General features: G+C 54.0%; 1 protein-coding gene across 1 annotated transcript; it reads left to right on the top strand.

The window, feature by feature from the left end:
* Positions 1 to 266: 266 nt before the first annotated feature.
* CADM4 (cell adhesion molecule 4) lies at positions 267 to 14393 on the top strand. The gene is made up of 9 exons (XM_053915410.1): positions 267 to 387; positions 9934 to 10080; positions 10412 to 10564; positions 10824 to 10958; positions 11301 to 11465; positions 11596 to 11686; positions 11835 to 12007; positions 12787 to 12915; positions 13354 to 14393. The coding sequence occupies exons 1-9, from the start codon at positions 324 to 326 to the stop codon at positions 13461 to 13463; spliced, it is 1167 nt and encodes a 388-aa protein (XP_053771385.1). The 5' UTR covers positions 267 to 323; the 3' UTR covers positions 13464 to 14393.
* The last annotated feature ends 3581 nt before the right edge of the window (positions 14394 to 17974 follow it).

Below are 17974 nucleotides of genomic sequence, written 5' to 3'. Positions count from 1 at the left end.
GCTCAACACCCGCCACCCCTGCTCTCACCCAGCACCGCACACTTTCCCCAGCCGTGTCCCGCTCACACAGTCCCCTGCACGCCCCACCGCCTCCCCGCCGGGGTCCTCTCCCCCTCAGTGTCTTGTGGCTTGTCGGAGTCTAGCCATCTGCCCCTCCGCTCCAGCCCGGCCCCGCCCCGGCCCCGCCCCGGCGCCGGAGCCCCGCCTCCGGGCGGGTAGGGGGCGGGTAGGGGGCGGGTAGGGGGCGGGGCGGGGGCGGGGCGGGCGGCGCGGGAGGTGCAGGTGCCGGGCCGGGAGCAGGCGGTGGCGGCAGCGGCGGCACCATGGGCCGGGCCCGGCGCTTCCAGTGGCCGCTGCTGCTGCTGTGGGCGGCCGCGGCGGGGCCAGGTAGGGTCGGGGGCCGGGCCGGGGCGGGGGGCGCGCCGCGGTGACAGCCCGGGCGCGGCGGGGCCGCAGAGGCCGAACAATGCGCGCGGGGCCGGGCCGGGCCCCCTCCCCGGGACAAAGCGCAGCGCGGGCCGGGAGCAGGGAGCCGCGAGCGGGGGAGGGGGCGCGCGCCCCGGCCGCCGTGCCGCAGCTCCCCCACCCCGCACAGGCCCCGATCCCAGCGGGGACAAAGGGCCCGAGACCCCCCCTTCTCCTCCCAGCCCGCCTTCTCCGGGCCGGTCCCACTGTCCTTCTGTCCGCTCTCTGCGTCCCTCTGTCCGCCTGTCTCTGAGTCCCTCAGTCTCTCTCCTTGTGCCCCTACCCTTGTCCTGTGTCCCTCAGTCTCGAAGTCCTGTCCTCCCTCTGTCCCTCTCCCCCACCTCTCTATCCTGTCTTTGTCCCCCACCTCTGTCCCTTGGTGTCTGTTCCTTTCCAGTGGGTCACTCTGTCCCCCATCATCCTCTTTATTCCCTCTTCCCTGTCCCTCTGCATTTCTGCTCTCCCTCTCTGCCCCTGTATCGTTGTCACCCTTGTTTTTCGGTTCCTTTTTCTCTGTCCCTCATCTGTCCCATCCCCTTGTTTCTCTGTCCCCGATCTTTCTGTCATTTCTCTCTCTCCAGCTCCTTCTGTCACCTCTCTCTCTCATCCCCCCCACCCCCCTGATCCCCTTCTATCTGTCCCACTGTCTCCCTGTCCCCTGTCTCTCTGCCACCCCTCTCTACCCTTACAACCTCCATCCTGGGATCCCATCTCCATCCTACATCCCTCCATCTCTATCACTGTGTGTCCCTGGAGAGGGATTGAGTCAGGCAGGCATCCTGAAGGGCCTTGGGGAAATGCGTGTTGGGGGAGGGGTTAGAACTGTGTGATGAACCTCGGCAGGTGGGCACACACGTGGATTCAGCAGATGCCTCCCCAGTGCTGCCCATCCCCACCCCTTCACACACCCAGGCCGTGACTTACAGAGAAGCCCCCCTCCAGAATGCCAGGGCGCCATCCACATACCTTTAACACACTCTGAGAAAAGCTGGAGACTTCCAGGACAGGCTGAACCTGAGACTGGGGACAAGGTCAGGAAATGTCACTCACACTTTCACACTGTGTGCCTCCAACCTGCCACAGGCCACCTCCTCCCTGGTGGGTAAAGCCACTCTTGGGAGGAGTGGAGGAGTGGGAGGTGGCTGGGCAGAAGTGGGAGGCCTGGAGGTTCTGTGGAGATTTGGGAGAGGAGTGTAACCATAGGGTACGGGGCTGGGGTCCTGGGTGTAAATCCTGACTCTTTGACATTTGCCACAGGAACTGATGGCAAGCACCCTCCTCTCTCTAGGGCTCAGTTTCATTCTCTATAAAGTATGGATGTTGAACTCAGTGGTCTGAAAGGGAAGAACTCCAGCTTGAACCCCTGACAAGGTGAGGGGCAAAGCTGACCTTTCACCCTCTACCTGCTTTTTTTCTGTAGTCTTCTGCCATTGCTTCAGAACCTGCATCATTACCTCCTTTCTTTGCGACAGACAGGCCACGATTTCCCAGACGAGCGCTTTGGTACCTTAGCTACATTTCCATTGAATTTTATTTCCCTTTCTTCGTGTTTTAGGCCCTAAGAACCAGCCTCAGAATCCTAGATCCAGCGAATCCAGTAAACAAAGAACCTGAGGGTATTTCAGAACATCGACGTCTTTAGGGCTCTAGAATCCCCGAATCGTTAGACTCTTGCTGCCTTTGAAATTCCAGAGCCTTGACAGCATTAGCATTCTAGCCTCTAGACAGCTTTAAAATTCGGAACCCTTGGCCTCTTGGAGATCCTGCGTTTTGACATCTTTGACATCTAGGATCTTGACAGCTTAGAATGGTGGGATTTTGGAGTCTCAGAATGAGAAGATAGGCTAAGATGACCACCTACTCAGTTCCAGAACCTTTTATGCAGCGCTTCTGGGAGGTAGCTTTACAGGTTTGTCCCCTTGTTTAAAATCCCTGCATCCTGGTACTCTAATCCCTTCTGTAACTTTCTCTAAATCGTGGGGCGTTAAAGTTGGGGGACAGCTGGAGTCAAGGGAAGCCCTCTGGGCTGGGAGCCAGGGAACCAGGCCTCTCTGAGTCTCACTTTCCCCTTCTGCAAAGCACGGGGTCAGGGAGCTGGAGTGCATGGTCTCAGAGGGCCCTGTCTGCTTTCCTTTTCACTGGCTGTTTCTGAATGGCCTTGGCCACTGGATTTTGGGGGGTGTGCATGGTCCCCATATTGCCCTCTCAGTCACCCTCCTTCCTCTCTCACCTTGCCCAGCCAGCAGGAGCAGGGACAGGAGATGGCGTCCATTTGTGTCCTTTCAAAAATGTGTGCTCTCTTTCTTGGCTCACTCATCTGCCACGAATAGCAGAAGATGATGAGATTTATGCCAAAAGAAAGAAGGGTCCAGGTGGGCAGGCAAGAGGAAGTGAGAGAGAGAGAGAGGGAGAGAGAGAGAGAGAGGGAGAGAGAGAGAGAGAGATGGGTTGCCTGCCCAGAGATGCACATGGGCAGACAGAGAGACACAGGCCAGAACCTGGACCAGAAAGGCGCTGAGGAAACACATCCAAACACAAAGGAGAGAGAGAGAGAGAGAGAGAGAGAGAGAGAGAGAGAGAGAGAGAGAGAGAGGCAGTTAGAGTTGAGGGGCTTTGTGAAGGGGGAGCTTGTTGATCCCAAATAATGTTTTCCTCCCAAGTGACTCACTTTTCCCTGATGAAGTTCGGACCAGCCACTCTGAGAACAGGGGGGCCTCCCCCCAATGCGAGTCAGCCCTGGGTACAAGTCTTGGGCGGTTTCCGTCACTGACCCCCACCCACCCATGAGCCAGTTGTCTGAGTTCCTATAGCTGGGGTCAGATTCTGCAATGGATTCCAAGACCTTAGACATAGCGGGGCTGGGGCCTGGGTGGGTTAATGTCGTACGAGCCTGGCCTGTCCCCGTCTTGGGGAGCACAAAGACAGCTTTCTCTCTCTGGGTGGGGCGGGGGGGACTTGGAGACAGTCAGACTTGCCAGCACTCATTGGCCTGTGGCACCAGGACCCGAGCACCCACTAGTTCCTTCCTATGCAGACCCCAGGCCCCTAGGTCCTCTGGGAAGCAGGCACCAAGGCTCCTCCACAGGCACCCAGTAGGGCAGGAGGGCAGCAGCAGAGCCCAGGCCCTTCTGGGAAGGGGGTGAATAGAGGGCACTGGGGGTGGAGGAGAGGACAGTGGGCACTCAGTGCAGGCTTGCCCCCTTCCCAGAGCAGGAATTCCTCCCCTGACCCCCCACCAAGAGGGAATCTCCAGAGGACTCTCCCACCCCCTGCCCGGGCCTAAAGCCCGGAATCTGGGGAGTTCTGAATATCCCAGGAACGTGGGGGCCACAGGGGACACTTTGTGTGTGAGGCTGCTGACTCACCCCTCTGCCTCCACCTGATGCTGGGTCTCCAATGGGAGGGGGACAGGGCCAGGGGAAGGCAGCACTGGGGTGCTGGGAGTTGAGGACTGCAGACCTGGAGTCAAAAGTTTCCGAGAGAGGAGGGGCTGGGGTCCTGAGCTCCTGGGTCTGAGGGAGGAGGGGCTGGGGTCTTAGACTCCTGGGTCTGAGACAGGAGGAAACTAGGGGTCCTGGACATTTGTGTCAAAGGGAGGAGGGGGCTGGATATTAGACTCCCTGGGTCTGAAGAAGGAGGGGCCTGTAGGCCTGGACTCCTGGGTTCTGAGAGAGAAGGAGGCTGGGGTTCCATACTCCTAGGTCTTGAGAGAGGGAGGGGTGGGGAGTTTAGATGCCTGAGTCTTGAGAGAGGAAGGGGCTGGGGGTCCCACTCCAGGTTTCTGAGGAGGAGGGGGTGGGACCCTGACGCCTAGGTCCTGAGAATACAGTCGCCTTCAGAAGGCTGAGCTGGGGAAGAATTGACGCTTTGTGCAAGGATGTTCGGACTCCGCCATTGATGGGGGGCCGAGGGGGGGTTCAGTCAGGACGTAGGGATGTACCACCTCCCTAGGGGAGGAAGTAGGGGATAGAGGCATGATGCCACAGAGCCTCCTGGGGAGCGGATACGGAGGGGGTGGCTGTGACCTTCCTGAAACTGTGACCTTGAGACTCCCGTGGGTATTCGCTGACTCAGGACCCAGGAAGTGCTCCCCCACCCTGCTTAGTTTCCGTGGAAACATCCGCCAGCTGTGTACTCTGGACCCCTGGCTCCTGGGTCCTGAAGGAGGAGGGGGCTGAAGGCCCAGACTTCTGGGTTTGAGCGGGGAGAGGCTGGGGCCTGGGGACTTCTGGGTTTGAGGGAGGAAGATGCTGAGAACCAGACTTTCAGGTCCTGAAGGAAGAGGGCGCTAGGAGCCTGGACTCCTGGATCCTGGGAGAGGAGGCAGTTGGGGCTGGATTCTGGGTCTCTACATGTCACCTGCTTAGCCACTCTTACTCCCTCCTGTCCCTTTTCCAGGCACCATCCCCATGACGACTCCAGGCTGTCAACACAGTTTAAAGGGCCAGTGCCCTAGTCCCAAAAGCTCAACTCCTCTCTGACCAGAAAGTCCTGCCTCACCACCCCCAACCCCGAAACAAAAGCTCCTGGGCCATTAATATTCCAGGCACAGACACTGTTGGTTACTGAGTCTTCAGGAGGGGGAGGGAATTAGACAAAAGCCCCCCACCCTCACCCCATGTGCACCCTCAAGCAGAGAACAGGGGATAAAGTTGGGGGGAGCAGATCCAGAGACCCTGATGGCTCTCTGGAGATGTTGAGTTTCTGCCGCTGTCTTGCCTGGGACCCCTGAGCCTCATTCTCCACATCTGTAAAATGGGGGGCTAACATTAAGTTGACCCTGCGGTCCAGAATCCATGGACAGGCTTCAAAAAAAATTTTTTTTTTCAAGCACCAATGTGAGCAGGCAGGCCAGTTTTCATTGTACAAACAAGTTTCTGGAGGTTTTAATAATAGCAGCTTTGCAGAGAGGGCTCCCTGAGCTCAAGGCACTGGGCTGACCCCTACGGGGCGGGCCCTGGCATCACCCCCATTTTACAGGAGGGCATCCGAGACTCAGAAAGGTTAAGCCACTTGGCTAAGGTCGCACAGATGGCAGGTGGTCCAGCTGGGATCAGCTCAGGTGTGTAAGATGAGAACAGTGATGCCACAAGTTGTTGTGAGGCTGAAATGAGATCCCGCCTGACACATGCCAGTCATTCGTCCATCTCCTGGCCATGTATCAAGTGCCAGGCACACTTCTAGGCACCAGGGGTACCACTGACAGGGGTAAACCCAATCAATAGCCTATATCCCTGTCTCACGCAGTGTGTATTCTAGTGGTGAGGGACAGACAATAAGCAAGCAAGCAAATTAATAAAGAAATTTCAGTGAAATTTCCATGGAGAATAAAACAATAGTGATGAAATAGAAAGTGTTCTGGAGGCGAAGGAATGGGGAGAGAACGTCACTCTGAAGAGGTGTCCCTAGGAGCAGAGACCCGGATAACAGCAGACAGTGCTGGGATGGTGAAGGGGAAAGAACATTCCAGGCAAAGGGAAGAGCAAGTGCAAAGGCCCTGAGGTGGTAACAAGCTCAGCGTGTTTGAAGGGCATCAAGGCCAGTGAGGCTGGGGTGAAGTGAGGGTGACTGGAACTGCGGCCAGAGAGAGGCTCGGCCACAGAGCATCTGGAAGGCCCGGGGAAGGAGTCTACCTTTTATTCTAAGTGTAATGGGCAGCTATCAACGGGTTTTAAGCACAGAGGTGACTTGATCTGATTTAACTTTTTGGAAAATCCATCTAATTGCTGTGTGGAGAATGGCCTGGCAGAAGGTAGGCATGAAAGCAAGAAAACCATGAGTAGCTCTTAAAGGTCGAAGTAAGAGATGGTGTAGTTGGACTGCGGTTATGTTAGAAGAGGTATTCACAGCAGTGAATAAATTTGGGATATGTTTTGGAGGTAGAATGGATAGATCTTGCTTGTGGAACAGATGTTAGAGATGAAGGAAATGGTGAGAACTTGTATGACTTCTAGGATTTTGGCCTAAGCAACTGGGTGGATGGTTGTGACATTCACTGAGATTGAGAAAACGTGAACAGGAAGACATTTGGATTGGACTTGTTAAACTTGATATTCCAGGAGGTACTAGATAAACCCCTAATAGAGGCTTAAAAACACAAAAAGTTGTACTCAAACATAAGAGAAGTCCAGAAGTAGGCATCCAGGGCTTTTATGGGAGCTCTACCTCATCACCAGAGACCCAGGTACTTTCTACCTCTTGGTGCCACCATCCCTATGGCCTAGTCCTTATGGTCCAACATAGCTGCCAGAACTCCAGGCATCACATCCTAGTTCCAAGCAGCACAAAAGTGACCTGGTGGACAAGGTACTTGTCTCCCCCTTGTAGGAAATGCTCCTCAAATCATCACATGACACTTCTTTTTACATCCAATTGTATAAAACTTTCACTTGGCCTCACTTAGCTGCAAGAAAGTCTGGGAAATATATCTTTCTGCTAGGCACAGGGCAACCATAAAATACAATCAGGGTTCTTTTGCTAAGGAGAAAGGGAAGCATGGATGTTGGGGTAGAAAGCTAGCTATCTCTGCCTTCATCCCCTGGAATGAATCTTTTCCACCCCTCAGCCCCCGAATCAGGTTACCTGTCCTTACAGGGAACAGAACACTTTTGGTGGGATTTTATAGTGAGTTGTGACTACCTCCCCAACAATCTTAAAAGGCCCGCTAGGACAGGGACCTCATCTGACTCATCTCTGGGCATCCAGCCCTGGAAAACCTGCCCACTGCTGGGGAAATACTCAAACAATGAATGAGACAGACTGTAAGAAACATGAAGCAATAGTTATCCAACATTTAAAGGTAAATAACCAGATGTGATCATGGCTCTTTCGTGCTTCAAAACCTCCACTGGCCTTCAGGATAAAAGCTAGTCTCCTAGCTTGGCATGTGCAGCCCTCCACTGGCACAGCCCACAGACCCTCACCCGTGCAGGACCTTTGCACCCAGACAGCCAGGGGTGGATGTAGACCTGGGCTGTCGAATCAGAGAGACCTGGATGCTTGGGCTATGACCTTGGGCAAGTCATTTTCTCTCTCTGGACCAGTTTTCTCATCTACAAAATAGGAATTGGAAGAAAACTGGAGATTGATAACAGTGCCTACCTTCTTCAGATGTTGTGATGATTAAATGGAAATTATATAGGTGATGCCCTTAGCACAGAGCCTGGTGTAGCAAGTGCCTAATAAACAGCTGCCGTGGTTGTTATTTTGAAGATGAAAGTAACACCATGATGATGGTGATGCTGCTTCTGATTAATCTCGGCTTTGAGCTTCATTCCAGGTTGTTTCCTCTGCTGGAAACACCCCCTTACTAATTGCCTGCCTTGTTCCTCTGCTGGGTTAATCAGGTTGGTTAACTTCTGTAACAAACAGCCCTGAAATCTCAGTGGCTTTACAAAAAAAAAAAAATCGTATTTCTCACTCATGTTACAGTTCTGTGCAGACAAGTCACAGGGGCAGCCAGGCAGGGGCCCAGGCTTCCAGCTTGTGATCCTATCCTCCTCTGGACTCCCTGGGGCCCTCTCCATTCAGCCAGTGAGAAGGATGTGAGTAGAAAAAAATAAAAGAAGAAGAAGGATGTGAGATGAGCCACTCTAGAAGAGGTTGTTTCTCTCTTCCACCTGCATCCCCTTGGCTAGAAGTCAGTCACATGGTTAAGTACAAGGGACCCTGGGAAATGCAGTCCAATCATGTGTTTACCAGTTCACTTTAAGGGTGTAACAGACCGTCTGAAACATAGTGGCTGTAAACAATCATGTTATTTACTCACACGACTCTGGGGTCAACAATTTGGACTGGATCAGTTGGGCAATTCTTTCCACAACTGGGGTCACTCGAGTGGCCACAGTCATCTGGTGGCCTCACTGGGGCTGGGTGGTTCAGGATGGCCTCACTCACATGGCCGTGGGTTCGAGCTGGCTGTTGGCTGACCTTCTCTCCCCACGCAGCCTCTTATCTTCAAGGAAGATAGTCCAGGCGTCTTCACCTGACAGTCTCAGGGCAGCCAGAGGGCATGAGCAGAAAGAAGCTGCAAGCTCTCTTGAGGCCTAGGCCCCAGAACGCATATCAATATAATATCACTTCTAGCGAGTTCTGTTGGTAAAAGCAAGTCACAAAGCTTGCACAGATTCCCAGGGTCTGAGTGCCTCCTTAATGGGTGGAGTAGCAAAGTCACCTTACAAAGGGCACGCACAGGGATGGGAAGGGCATTGTGGCCATCTCTGTAGACAAGCTACAACATGTGCCCAAGTGTAAAAGATGGGGTTCAGCCCTGGCTGATGTGGCTGAGTGAACTGAGCGCCGGCCTGTGAACCAAGGGGCTGCGGGTTCGATTCCCAGTCAGGGCGCATGCCTGGGTTGCAGGCCAGGTCCTCAGTAGGGGGCACGCGCGAGGCAACCACACATTAATGTTTCTCTCCCTTTCTTTCTCCCTCCCTTACCCTCTCTCTAAAAATAAATTTTTAAAATCCCCCCCAAAAAAGATGGGGTTCGTTGAACACAGAGCAGTTTCCCATGCCTGGTGAACTCCTGTTTACTCAAGATCCGGATCCAACAGAGCTTTCTTCCAGAACCTTCTCTAATCACCCATCTCCCTAGGCAGTCTTTTTTTCTTTTTTTAAAAAACTTTTATGAGTATTTGTTTTATGCTGAATTTATTCCTGGGTCATAAGTTTTTGTTTCTCCAATTTCTTCTGGAATATCTTTTTCTTCTGTGCAACCTCCTCTTCTGGCTCAGGAACAATCTGCGCTTTTTCAGTTGGGACCCTGCAATGTGGCGGGGAGAACCGATGGGTGGTTAACCCGCCCATGAGCTCTGTACGTTTGATGCTGCATCTGGGGAGCCGTGTTCGCTGGGGTGCTCACTGGCCAGAACATCTGCACCTACACCCTGAAGTTCAGCATTACTATCTGCATTTTTAAGCATGTGCAGCAAAAATTCAGCACTCTTTTTGGGCTACCGACCCAGCCCCAGTGTTTGGCCTAGACACACCTACCAATCCACCATTGTCACGATGGAATGACACACACATTGCTTCTGTAAAGTGACATCCTTCACATACTTGGTGGCTTTTTGAATATGCACACCCTTAATGGCCTGGGCGGTTTCCCGAGTGTTCTTAAAGTGAACGCTAAGATGTGAACCTCTTGATTTGTGTGATTTAGTGGGGTTTTCTGGGTCAAGCGTGTAGTGAACCATTTTCAGAGGTCACCTCTGGCCACTTGCAGGAAGAGTCCCTAGGCAGCCTTGGTCTCCCTTTCCTCCGGGTTCCCAGTGTGTCCTGTGCATCCTGAATTAGAGTCCCTCTCCCGGGCTCTAGTCTGCCTGCAGGAAATGTTGGGTGTGATAAAATGAATGGGAGGGGAAGGAGAGGGATTGGAGGTTTCAATGGGAGAAGAACAGGAGAGACAAAAGATCGAATTGCAGCCCTCGACGAGTGTCCTATCCTGTCTCTCTGCCTGTTGATCCAGGGGCAGGACAGGAAGTACAGACGGAGAATGTGACAGTGGCTGAGGGTGGGGTGGCCGAGATAACCTGCCGTCTGCACCAGTATGATGGGTCCATAGTTGTCATTCAGAACCCAGCCCGGCAGACCCTCTTCTTCAACGGCACCCGAGGTGAGTGCTGGAGTCCAAATCCCAAGTCTTGAGGGAGGAGGGAGGGCTGGGGCCTGGTTCCTGTGACCGGAAAGAGGGCAGAGCTGAGACTCTGCATTCCCTGGTCCGAGGGAGGGAGGGACTGGGAGCCTGGACTCATGTAGCATGGAGCTGGGGGGGTTGGACTCCTACTCCTATGGGTGGGAGGGCCTGAATTATTCTGGGTCCTCAAGGGTGTAACTAGGTGGGCACCATAGACACATAGGTATGGCTGGACTGTAAGCTCCTGGAGGAAGGATGGAACTCCTGAGGCCAGGATTCCCCAAGTTCACTTCTGTTTCACCCTCTCTAGCCCTGAAGGATGAGCGTTTCCAGCTTGAGGAGTTCTCCCCTCGCAGAGTGAGGATCCGGCTCTCAGATGCCCGCCTGGAAGACGAGGGGGGCTACTTCTGCCAGCTCTACACGGAGGACACCCACCACCAGATTGCTACGCTCACTGTACTGGGTAACCGCCCCCCCGCCGCGCCGCCCCAACCCATCCCCTCCTTCTTTCTCCTCTGCTTACCTTATGCTGAGACCCCACCCTGGCTGTTTTGAACTTCCTGGACATCTGGGCCCAGGCAATATGGGCGGCCCTCCTGACCTCTGGGCTCCGTGTTTGACCCTTGTTCCCTTTGATCCCTGGAATCTCGAAGCCTGGTCACTTTGAACCCACCTGGATGCTTTCCCTGACCTCCTCCCTTCTCCCCTTCTCCCTGCGGCAGTGGCCCCAGAGAATCCCGTGGTGGAAGTCCGGGAGCAGGCGGTGGAGGGCGGCGAGGTGGAGCTCAGCTGCCTGGTTCCGCGGTCTCGGCCGGCCGCGGCCCTGCGCTGGTACCGTGACCGCAAGGAGCTGAAAGGTATTACCCAAAATGGGGTGCTAGGGGTAGGGAAGGTGCCAGCGAGGGGCGGGACTTGAGAGGACGGGTTTCCAAGAGGCGGGCGCACAGGTCTGGGAAATGTCATCTACGCACTATGCAGCTATTGAATAAATTGATAGATGAGAAGGCGTGGGCGTGAAAGAGAGGAGCTTTGGGAAGAAGCACTCGGGATTGTGGGCTTGGTTTGGGAAGGGTAGTGGTTTGGAAGCTGGAGGCGAGCCCTGCGGCTCAGGGGCGGAGCTTAGCAAATCGCCTGCTTTGGGATTGGCTGGGGGCGGAGCCAGAATCCTGGACTGAGGTCGTGGGGTCGGGGCGTGGCAGGTGTGAGCAGCAGCAAGGAAAATGGCAAGGTGTGGAGCGTGAAGAGCACAGTGAGGTTTCGTGTAGACCGCAAGGACGACGGCGGTATCATCATCTGCGAGGCGCAGAACCAGGCGCTGCCCTCGGGACACAGCAAGCAGACGCAGTACGTGCTGGATGTGCAGTGTAAGTGCCTGGTGGGCAGGGACCCGGCGGTGGTGAGGGGGTCCCAACGCCAGCCGCCCGACCCCGGGAGGGTTTCTAGCGCCTCGTGATGACCCTGACGGTCACTCTCCCATCTCACTTCTACCCATAGACTCCCCCACGGCCCGGATCCATGCCTCCCAAGCTGTGGTGAGGGAGGGAGACACGCTGGTGCTGACGTGTGCTATAACGGGGAACCCCAGGTGAGCTCCGGGGCCCGAGACTCCTAAAAGGCAAGGGGTAGTAGGGACCCTCTTATTTGGAGATGCTGCATGTCTAGATTCCTGAGAAGTCTGAATTGGGTGCTGGCACCTGTCTCCCTAACTCTCACTGTACTTTACTCCCGTCCAGGCCAAATCAGATCCGCTGGAACCGTGGGAATGAGTCTTTGCCGGAGCGGGCGGAGGCTGTCGGGGAGACGCTTACGCTGCCAGGCCTGGTATCTGCAGATAATGGCACCTACACTTGCGAGGCGTCTAACAAGCACGGCCACGCGAGGGCGCTATATGTGCTCGTGGTCTACGGTGAGTGCAGGCTTCCTCAGGCCTGGGGGCGGGGCTCAGGGCAGGGGCGGGGTCTCCCGGGGTCTCTCGGCCTCATACTGGGTGGGCGGGGCTTGTGCAAAGTGGTACCAGGGAGTCAACAGCCCGCAAAGTCCTTACAGTTCTGGGGCCAGACTGACCGTGTGGGTTCAGGTTCAGCTCTGCAACATCCTATTGCGGGTGACAGCCTGCGCCTTAGTTTCCTCATCGGTAAAGTGGAAATAAATAATAGCACCTGTCTCAGGGTTTGTGAAGATTATATGAGCTAAATATATAGAGTGGTTGGAATGGCCCCTAGCAAAAAATAAGTGTTATGTGTTTAGCTCTTAAGACGGTGCAGCAGGAATTTTGGAAGTGTTTGGACCCTAGCTAGCATTTTAAATACCTGGAGCGTTTTAGACAACATGGTAAGAGGCTTGGACCTGAGGTTCCATGGGGGGAAAAACAGAGTCAAAAGAAAAGAGATGTGCCGTTTTTGTTCTCTGGGAGCGAGGTGAGGAAAGGAGGCAGGGCCGGTATTAGCAAAATGACTCAGGGGCCTGGGGCAGTACGCTAATCAACACGCATTCCTTGAGGAAGTGGAGCTTCAGGAAAGAGGGAAGCCAGAAGAAGAGCCCACCAGGTGGCAGTAATTGGAGGGGCGGGGGACGTTAAGTGGCGCGGTTAGAGATGGTGGACGGAATGGTTTAACAAATTGGCAGCGATGGGGCTGAGCTGGGACCGTCCCCTGACATCGGTCCTGTGCCCTGTTCCTCTGGCAGACCCTGGTGCGGTGGTAGAGGCCCAGACGTCGGTGCCCTACGCCATTGTGGGCGGCATCCTAGCGCTACTGGTGTTTTTGATCATATGTGTGCTGGTGGGCATGGTCTGGTGCTCAGTACGACAGAAGGGTGAGTGGGGACGGGGTCTGCATCCAGCAAGGGGTGTGGTTGGTTGTGGAATTGGGAAGGGGACGGGGCCTAGAGCCTAAATTCGAGAGAGGACTGTCTAGATCCAGGATTCCAAACCCTGCGGGACCTGAAGCCAAGATTCCAAGTGGAGAGTGGGTCTTTCGCCCAGGACTAAAAGGGGTGAACGTTGAAGCTGAAGGCCCTGGGTTTCCACTGAACGATGTATCTTCCTAATTGCCGGATTCACTGGGAACAGAGCAAGGGGCTATCACCAAAAGAACAGATAAGGGTTGATCGTTACGTGAACTTTTGGCGTCTTCCTAATTCTGCTTTACCTCCTTCTCTACCCACGTTGCTGTTCGGTGTTCCGTTTCTCCCTCTTCATTCGTCTGATATCTCTTGTCTGTCTCCTCTGACCGGGGTTCTGTCACCCCTCAGGCTCCTATTTGACCCACGAGGCCAGTGGTTTGGATGAGCAGGGAGAAGCAAGAGAAGCCTTCCTCAATGGCAGCGACGGACACAAGAGGAAAGAAGAATTTTTCATCTGACCCCTCCTCTACCCCAGGCCTGAGCCTGGGCTGGGGTCCACCCCACTGCCAGCTGCAAAGACATTTACCAGAGTCTGGGATGGTGGGCAGGCATCTCCTCCCACCACTAACACCTCAGACGTTTGGGCAGGGATGGGGGTATCAGATGCCTGGGTCTCTGCCAGGGCCACAAGCAAGGTCCCAGAGATCTGGGTCCCCCAGGGCGGGGAGGGCCAAAGGTCCAGATCCCCCAAGTCCAGGGAGGGTGGTAGGGATTGGGTTGGGGAAAGATAAGTGGGGAAAGGCCAGGGCCCCTAGGCTGCAGAACCAGGTCTTGTGGGGAGGGGATCAGATTTTGGGAAGGGTGGGGTGGGCAGGGAGGGGGACACGCAGATTTCTTTGGGGGTCCCAGACCCCATGCCAGCCATTGTAGGAGTTCCACAGAGCTCTGGGCACCTCTTTGCAAAGCCATGTTTGCACGGTGGGCATAAGGGTGGGGGGCGGGTATGGAAACAGGGATTCTGTGTCTTTGTGTTGTAACTTTGATGGAGGAGGTGAGGGAGACAGCCGCAGCCCTTTTCTCCAGTCCCCCTTCCTGGGCTCCCCTTCCTTCCACCTCCTCCCCCCAAATCTGTCCCACTTCTATTTGTCTCCCTGTCCACCCATTCCTGGGGGTGCCTTCCCCATCTCTCCTCCAGGCCCCCCAGGGAGGGAAAAGGAGTTTAAGGGGATGTGTTGGTCTCTATGGTTTTATATATAATATATTAAAAAAATCAAAAATCTGTATGAAAATATCAGATTATCCCCCCTCCCTCCATTCCTGGCTTTTGCCCCTTTTTTCTTGTTCAAAAAAAAAAAACAAACCCACACAATATTTTGTACGGGATGGGGAGGGGCGTGGGGAGGGGGTGTGGCGATCCCACTAACCACCATTAAACTGAGGAGAGAACACATTTGGGTGGCTGTGTGTCTGTCCCTGTTCCCAGAGCTGCACCATGTTGGGAGGGAAACTGAGCTAAGGGAGGGGAGTTGCCAGTGAACCAAATAGGCCAAGAGAAGGTCTTTACCTCACCAACGGCACCTGGCACAAAGAGTGCAATATATTTTTCAATCTAAAATTAGAATAACTCATTTGAAATTTAGAGAAATGGAATGAGGGGCCTGGAATACCAGGATAAGGAGCTTTGACATGATCTAGAGGTGATGGGGAGATAGGATAAGGTTTTGAAAGAGGCAGGATAAAGTGAGATGTGACTAATTGAAAACTGCCCTATCCCTGGCTGGTGTGCCTCCATGGATTGAGTGCCAGCCTGCAAGCCAAAAGGTCACGGGTTTGACTCCCAGTCAGGGCACATGCCTGAGTTTCAGGCCAGGTCCCCAGCTGGGGGCGTGGGAGAGGCAACTGATCAACATCTCTCCTGCCCATGTATCTCTCCCTCTGTCTCCCTCCCTTCTCCTCTTTCTAATAAATAAATAAAAATCTTAAAAAAAAAAAGATTTTTAGAAGAGGAGAAGGGAAGGAGACAGAGAGGGAGGGAAACATCAATCGGTTGCCTCTTGCACGCAAAGCCCTGGCAACCCAGGCATGTGCTCTGGCTGGGAATCAAACTGGTGATTCACAGGCTGGCGCTCAATCCATGGAGCCACACCAGCCAGGGATAGGGCAGTTTTCAATTAGTCACATCTCACCTTTATCCTGCCTCTTTCAAAACCTTATCCTATCTCCCCATCACCTCTAGATCATGTCAAAGCTCCTTATCCTGGTATTCCAGGCCCCTCATTCCATTTCTCTAAATTTCAAATGAGTTATTCTAATTTTAGATTGAAAAATATATTGCACTCTTTGTGCCAGGTGCAGCTCAAAGGTCTAGGAGGTGCGATGGTGAATAAAACAGACAAATATTAGGTGTTCCAGACAGCTTAGCACTATCCGAAACATGTCCCTGTTTTAAGTTCTGAGGCCCCGAAGTGAAAAAGAGTGACTCCATGTTTACCCTTGTGCAGCTTCCATGAGGAAAAAAGAACTTAATTTCAGGTTGCCATTACGAAGAAATGCAGATGAAGGGGACGTGGAGTACTATCACATTGTAACTTAGGAAAACTTCAAACAGAGAAGTAGGCAGATGAAGTAGGCAGGACAACGAAGCCCATGCAGTCTCCACCCAAGCCTCAGAAACCAACTCACTGCCAATCCCGCTCTATCCACAACCCCATTCACTTCTCTAAAGCAAATTTGGAGGTGTTATTTTAGGGGGGGAAACAAAAAACAAGCAGGGTAAGCTCAAATGGACATCTGTGCAAAGACAGGGTTAGTACAAGAGCAGCTGTTTGGAGATCAAAGGGAAAAGCATTTTCAGGCAAAGGGAACAGCTATGGGCACAGACCTGAGGTGATAGAGGCTGGGGTGTTTGATGGGAAGTGGAGCTAGTCAGGAATGGGTTAAGAGAGAGGCAAGTGAGGTCAGAGATAAATAGCACCAGGCCATGTGCATGGCCCCCGGACCATGATAAAGAGTTTGGATTTTTTCTAAGTGTAATGGGATCCCATTGGAGAGTTTTAAACTGGAATGTGAGTCAATTGCCGGAAGTCTGGACGCCCTGTAATACCCTCAGGGTAAAGTCTGAACTCAGACGTCACCTGCAGGAGCCTTTCCCCCATCTAATTCTGGGTTTTAGTCATACTATCTGCTTTCACTTCCACAATCAAATCCTATACGACGTTTTTTATTTTTTTCTTCTAGGCCTTTCCCTATAGCTGTTCCCTCTGCCAAAGTGACTCCCATTCCAATTGGCTTCTATTAATCCCTGACTTAAAGATCACCACCTCCTGGAAGCCTTTTCTGGCTGGGGCAGGCACTTCTTCTGGCCCCGACAGCTTCCTGTGCTTCCCTCATTCCAAGTCTGACCACTCTGGGTTGTGGTTCTGATTATGTGTGATCTCCTGGTTGCGGCGCCATGAGGCTATGTCTTATTTACTGCGGAAACCATAGTGCCTGCTAGCACAGGGCCTGCCACATAAAAGAGAAGTAAAGATATATCCTGGTTGGGGGTGGAGAACTGTGAAGGTTGGTATAGCCCAGGTTCTCAGGAAGCAAACTGATCCCTACTGAAAACAAGGCTCCCCAATCCACGTTAGTCCGCAGCCCTAGTGCGCAAGCGCTGTGCTCAGGAGCCGGCTCCCGCGGTACAGAGGCTAACCACTGCACGCTGGGATACTGCCTCCCCGGGGAATATGCAAATCAGCCCCTTCGGTGCCCAAGGCCTCCCATTGTCCCCTGTTAAGATTATGCAAATAAGCAGGCCTCACGTCCTGGATCCGGACCGAGCTGGCGTCCCCCACCCCCAGCGCATCCCATCTTCTATGAAGGAACGCACGCGCTAGCCCTGCAGTTTCCGGCTCTGTCGGATTGCGGACTGTACCAAGTAGACCCGGACAGCGAGGGGCAAAGCCCGGAACCCCCTGCGTGGGCCTCGTCCACAGCCTCTCTTCACACTGCGCCAGGAATGGTCCTTCTCGGCGCGCAAGCGCCCTAGGCTCTTCACGCCCCTCGTGCTGCTTCGTCTCCTACTTCAGCGCAGGCGCCGAGCCCGGGCGTGTAGCCGCCGCCGCCGCCGAGCCGGAGCGGGGGCCGCCCTCGCCGGTGAGTGTCCGGGATCAAGGTACGCGGGGCATGCTGGGAAGCGGGCGCTACGGCACCGCTGCATGATGGGAGTGACGGCTCCCGTCACTGAGGAGCCGGCAGCGGTCTTGTGCCGTGAGGGCCTGAGGGCGAGACCTAGGCTCCCTTTTCTAACCCCACGCGGCTCCGAGCCCCTCTCGCGCATCCTGGGAAAACAGGATGGCCTGCCCTAAACGTGTGGGAGTCGGCCCACTAGTCGTCGAGGGCCTGGGGCATTCTGGGAAGGGTTATCGTAGTTCTTTTCAGGGAACCGGCCCCTTTTGTCACACCCTCCGCTGAGCATCTTGGAAACTTGGACTGCTTACCCGCAGACCACCTTGGAAGGTGGTCATTACAGCTCTGAGGCATCCTGGGAAGAGTTGGTGCTGGGCATTGTGGGAACTGGTCCTTATTGTCCCGTGTAACGTTTTGCTCTGCCCGCTTTACCCCAGCATTGTGGGAAGGGTTGCCTATTATGTTCACGCAGGGCATCTTGGGATTGCTATAGGCTCAGGACATTGTGGGGTCTCGTCTGCATGGTGTGGAGATAGCCTTATTTATGTCTCTCTAAAGTCATGGGAGCCAGAATGGCCGCCATAGGCGTCGTGGGAATGGGACCTGTGCACCAAGGAATGCCTCCGCCCGACCTCTGGAATACTGTGGAAGGGGTCTTGTGTGATGTGGTCTTGGGAAAGGGCAGGTTCGACTGGTGAGCAAGGTCTTCTGGTAACGTCGTGGGAAGTCCTGATTGTCCGTGGTGTGTGGTTGCTAGTTGAAAAACTTGATTTAGAATACACAACTGTATGTCGCAAATATGGCATGGAACGTCATATACATATAAAACAATTACTTGTTTATCTGAAATTCAAATTTA

This window comes from Desmodus rotundus, chromosome 12, assembly GCF_022682495.2.
Source record: "Desmodus rotundus isolate HL8 chromosome 12, HLdesRot8A.1, whole genome shotgun sequence".
In the NCBI taxonomy this organism is placed as follows: Eukaryota; Metazoa; Chordata; class Mammalia; order Chiroptera; family Phyllostomidae; genus Desmodus; species Desmodus rotundus.
The sequence above is the reverse complement of the archived record's forward strand: the minus strand, read 5'-3'. Positions and strand labels throughout refer to the sequence as shown.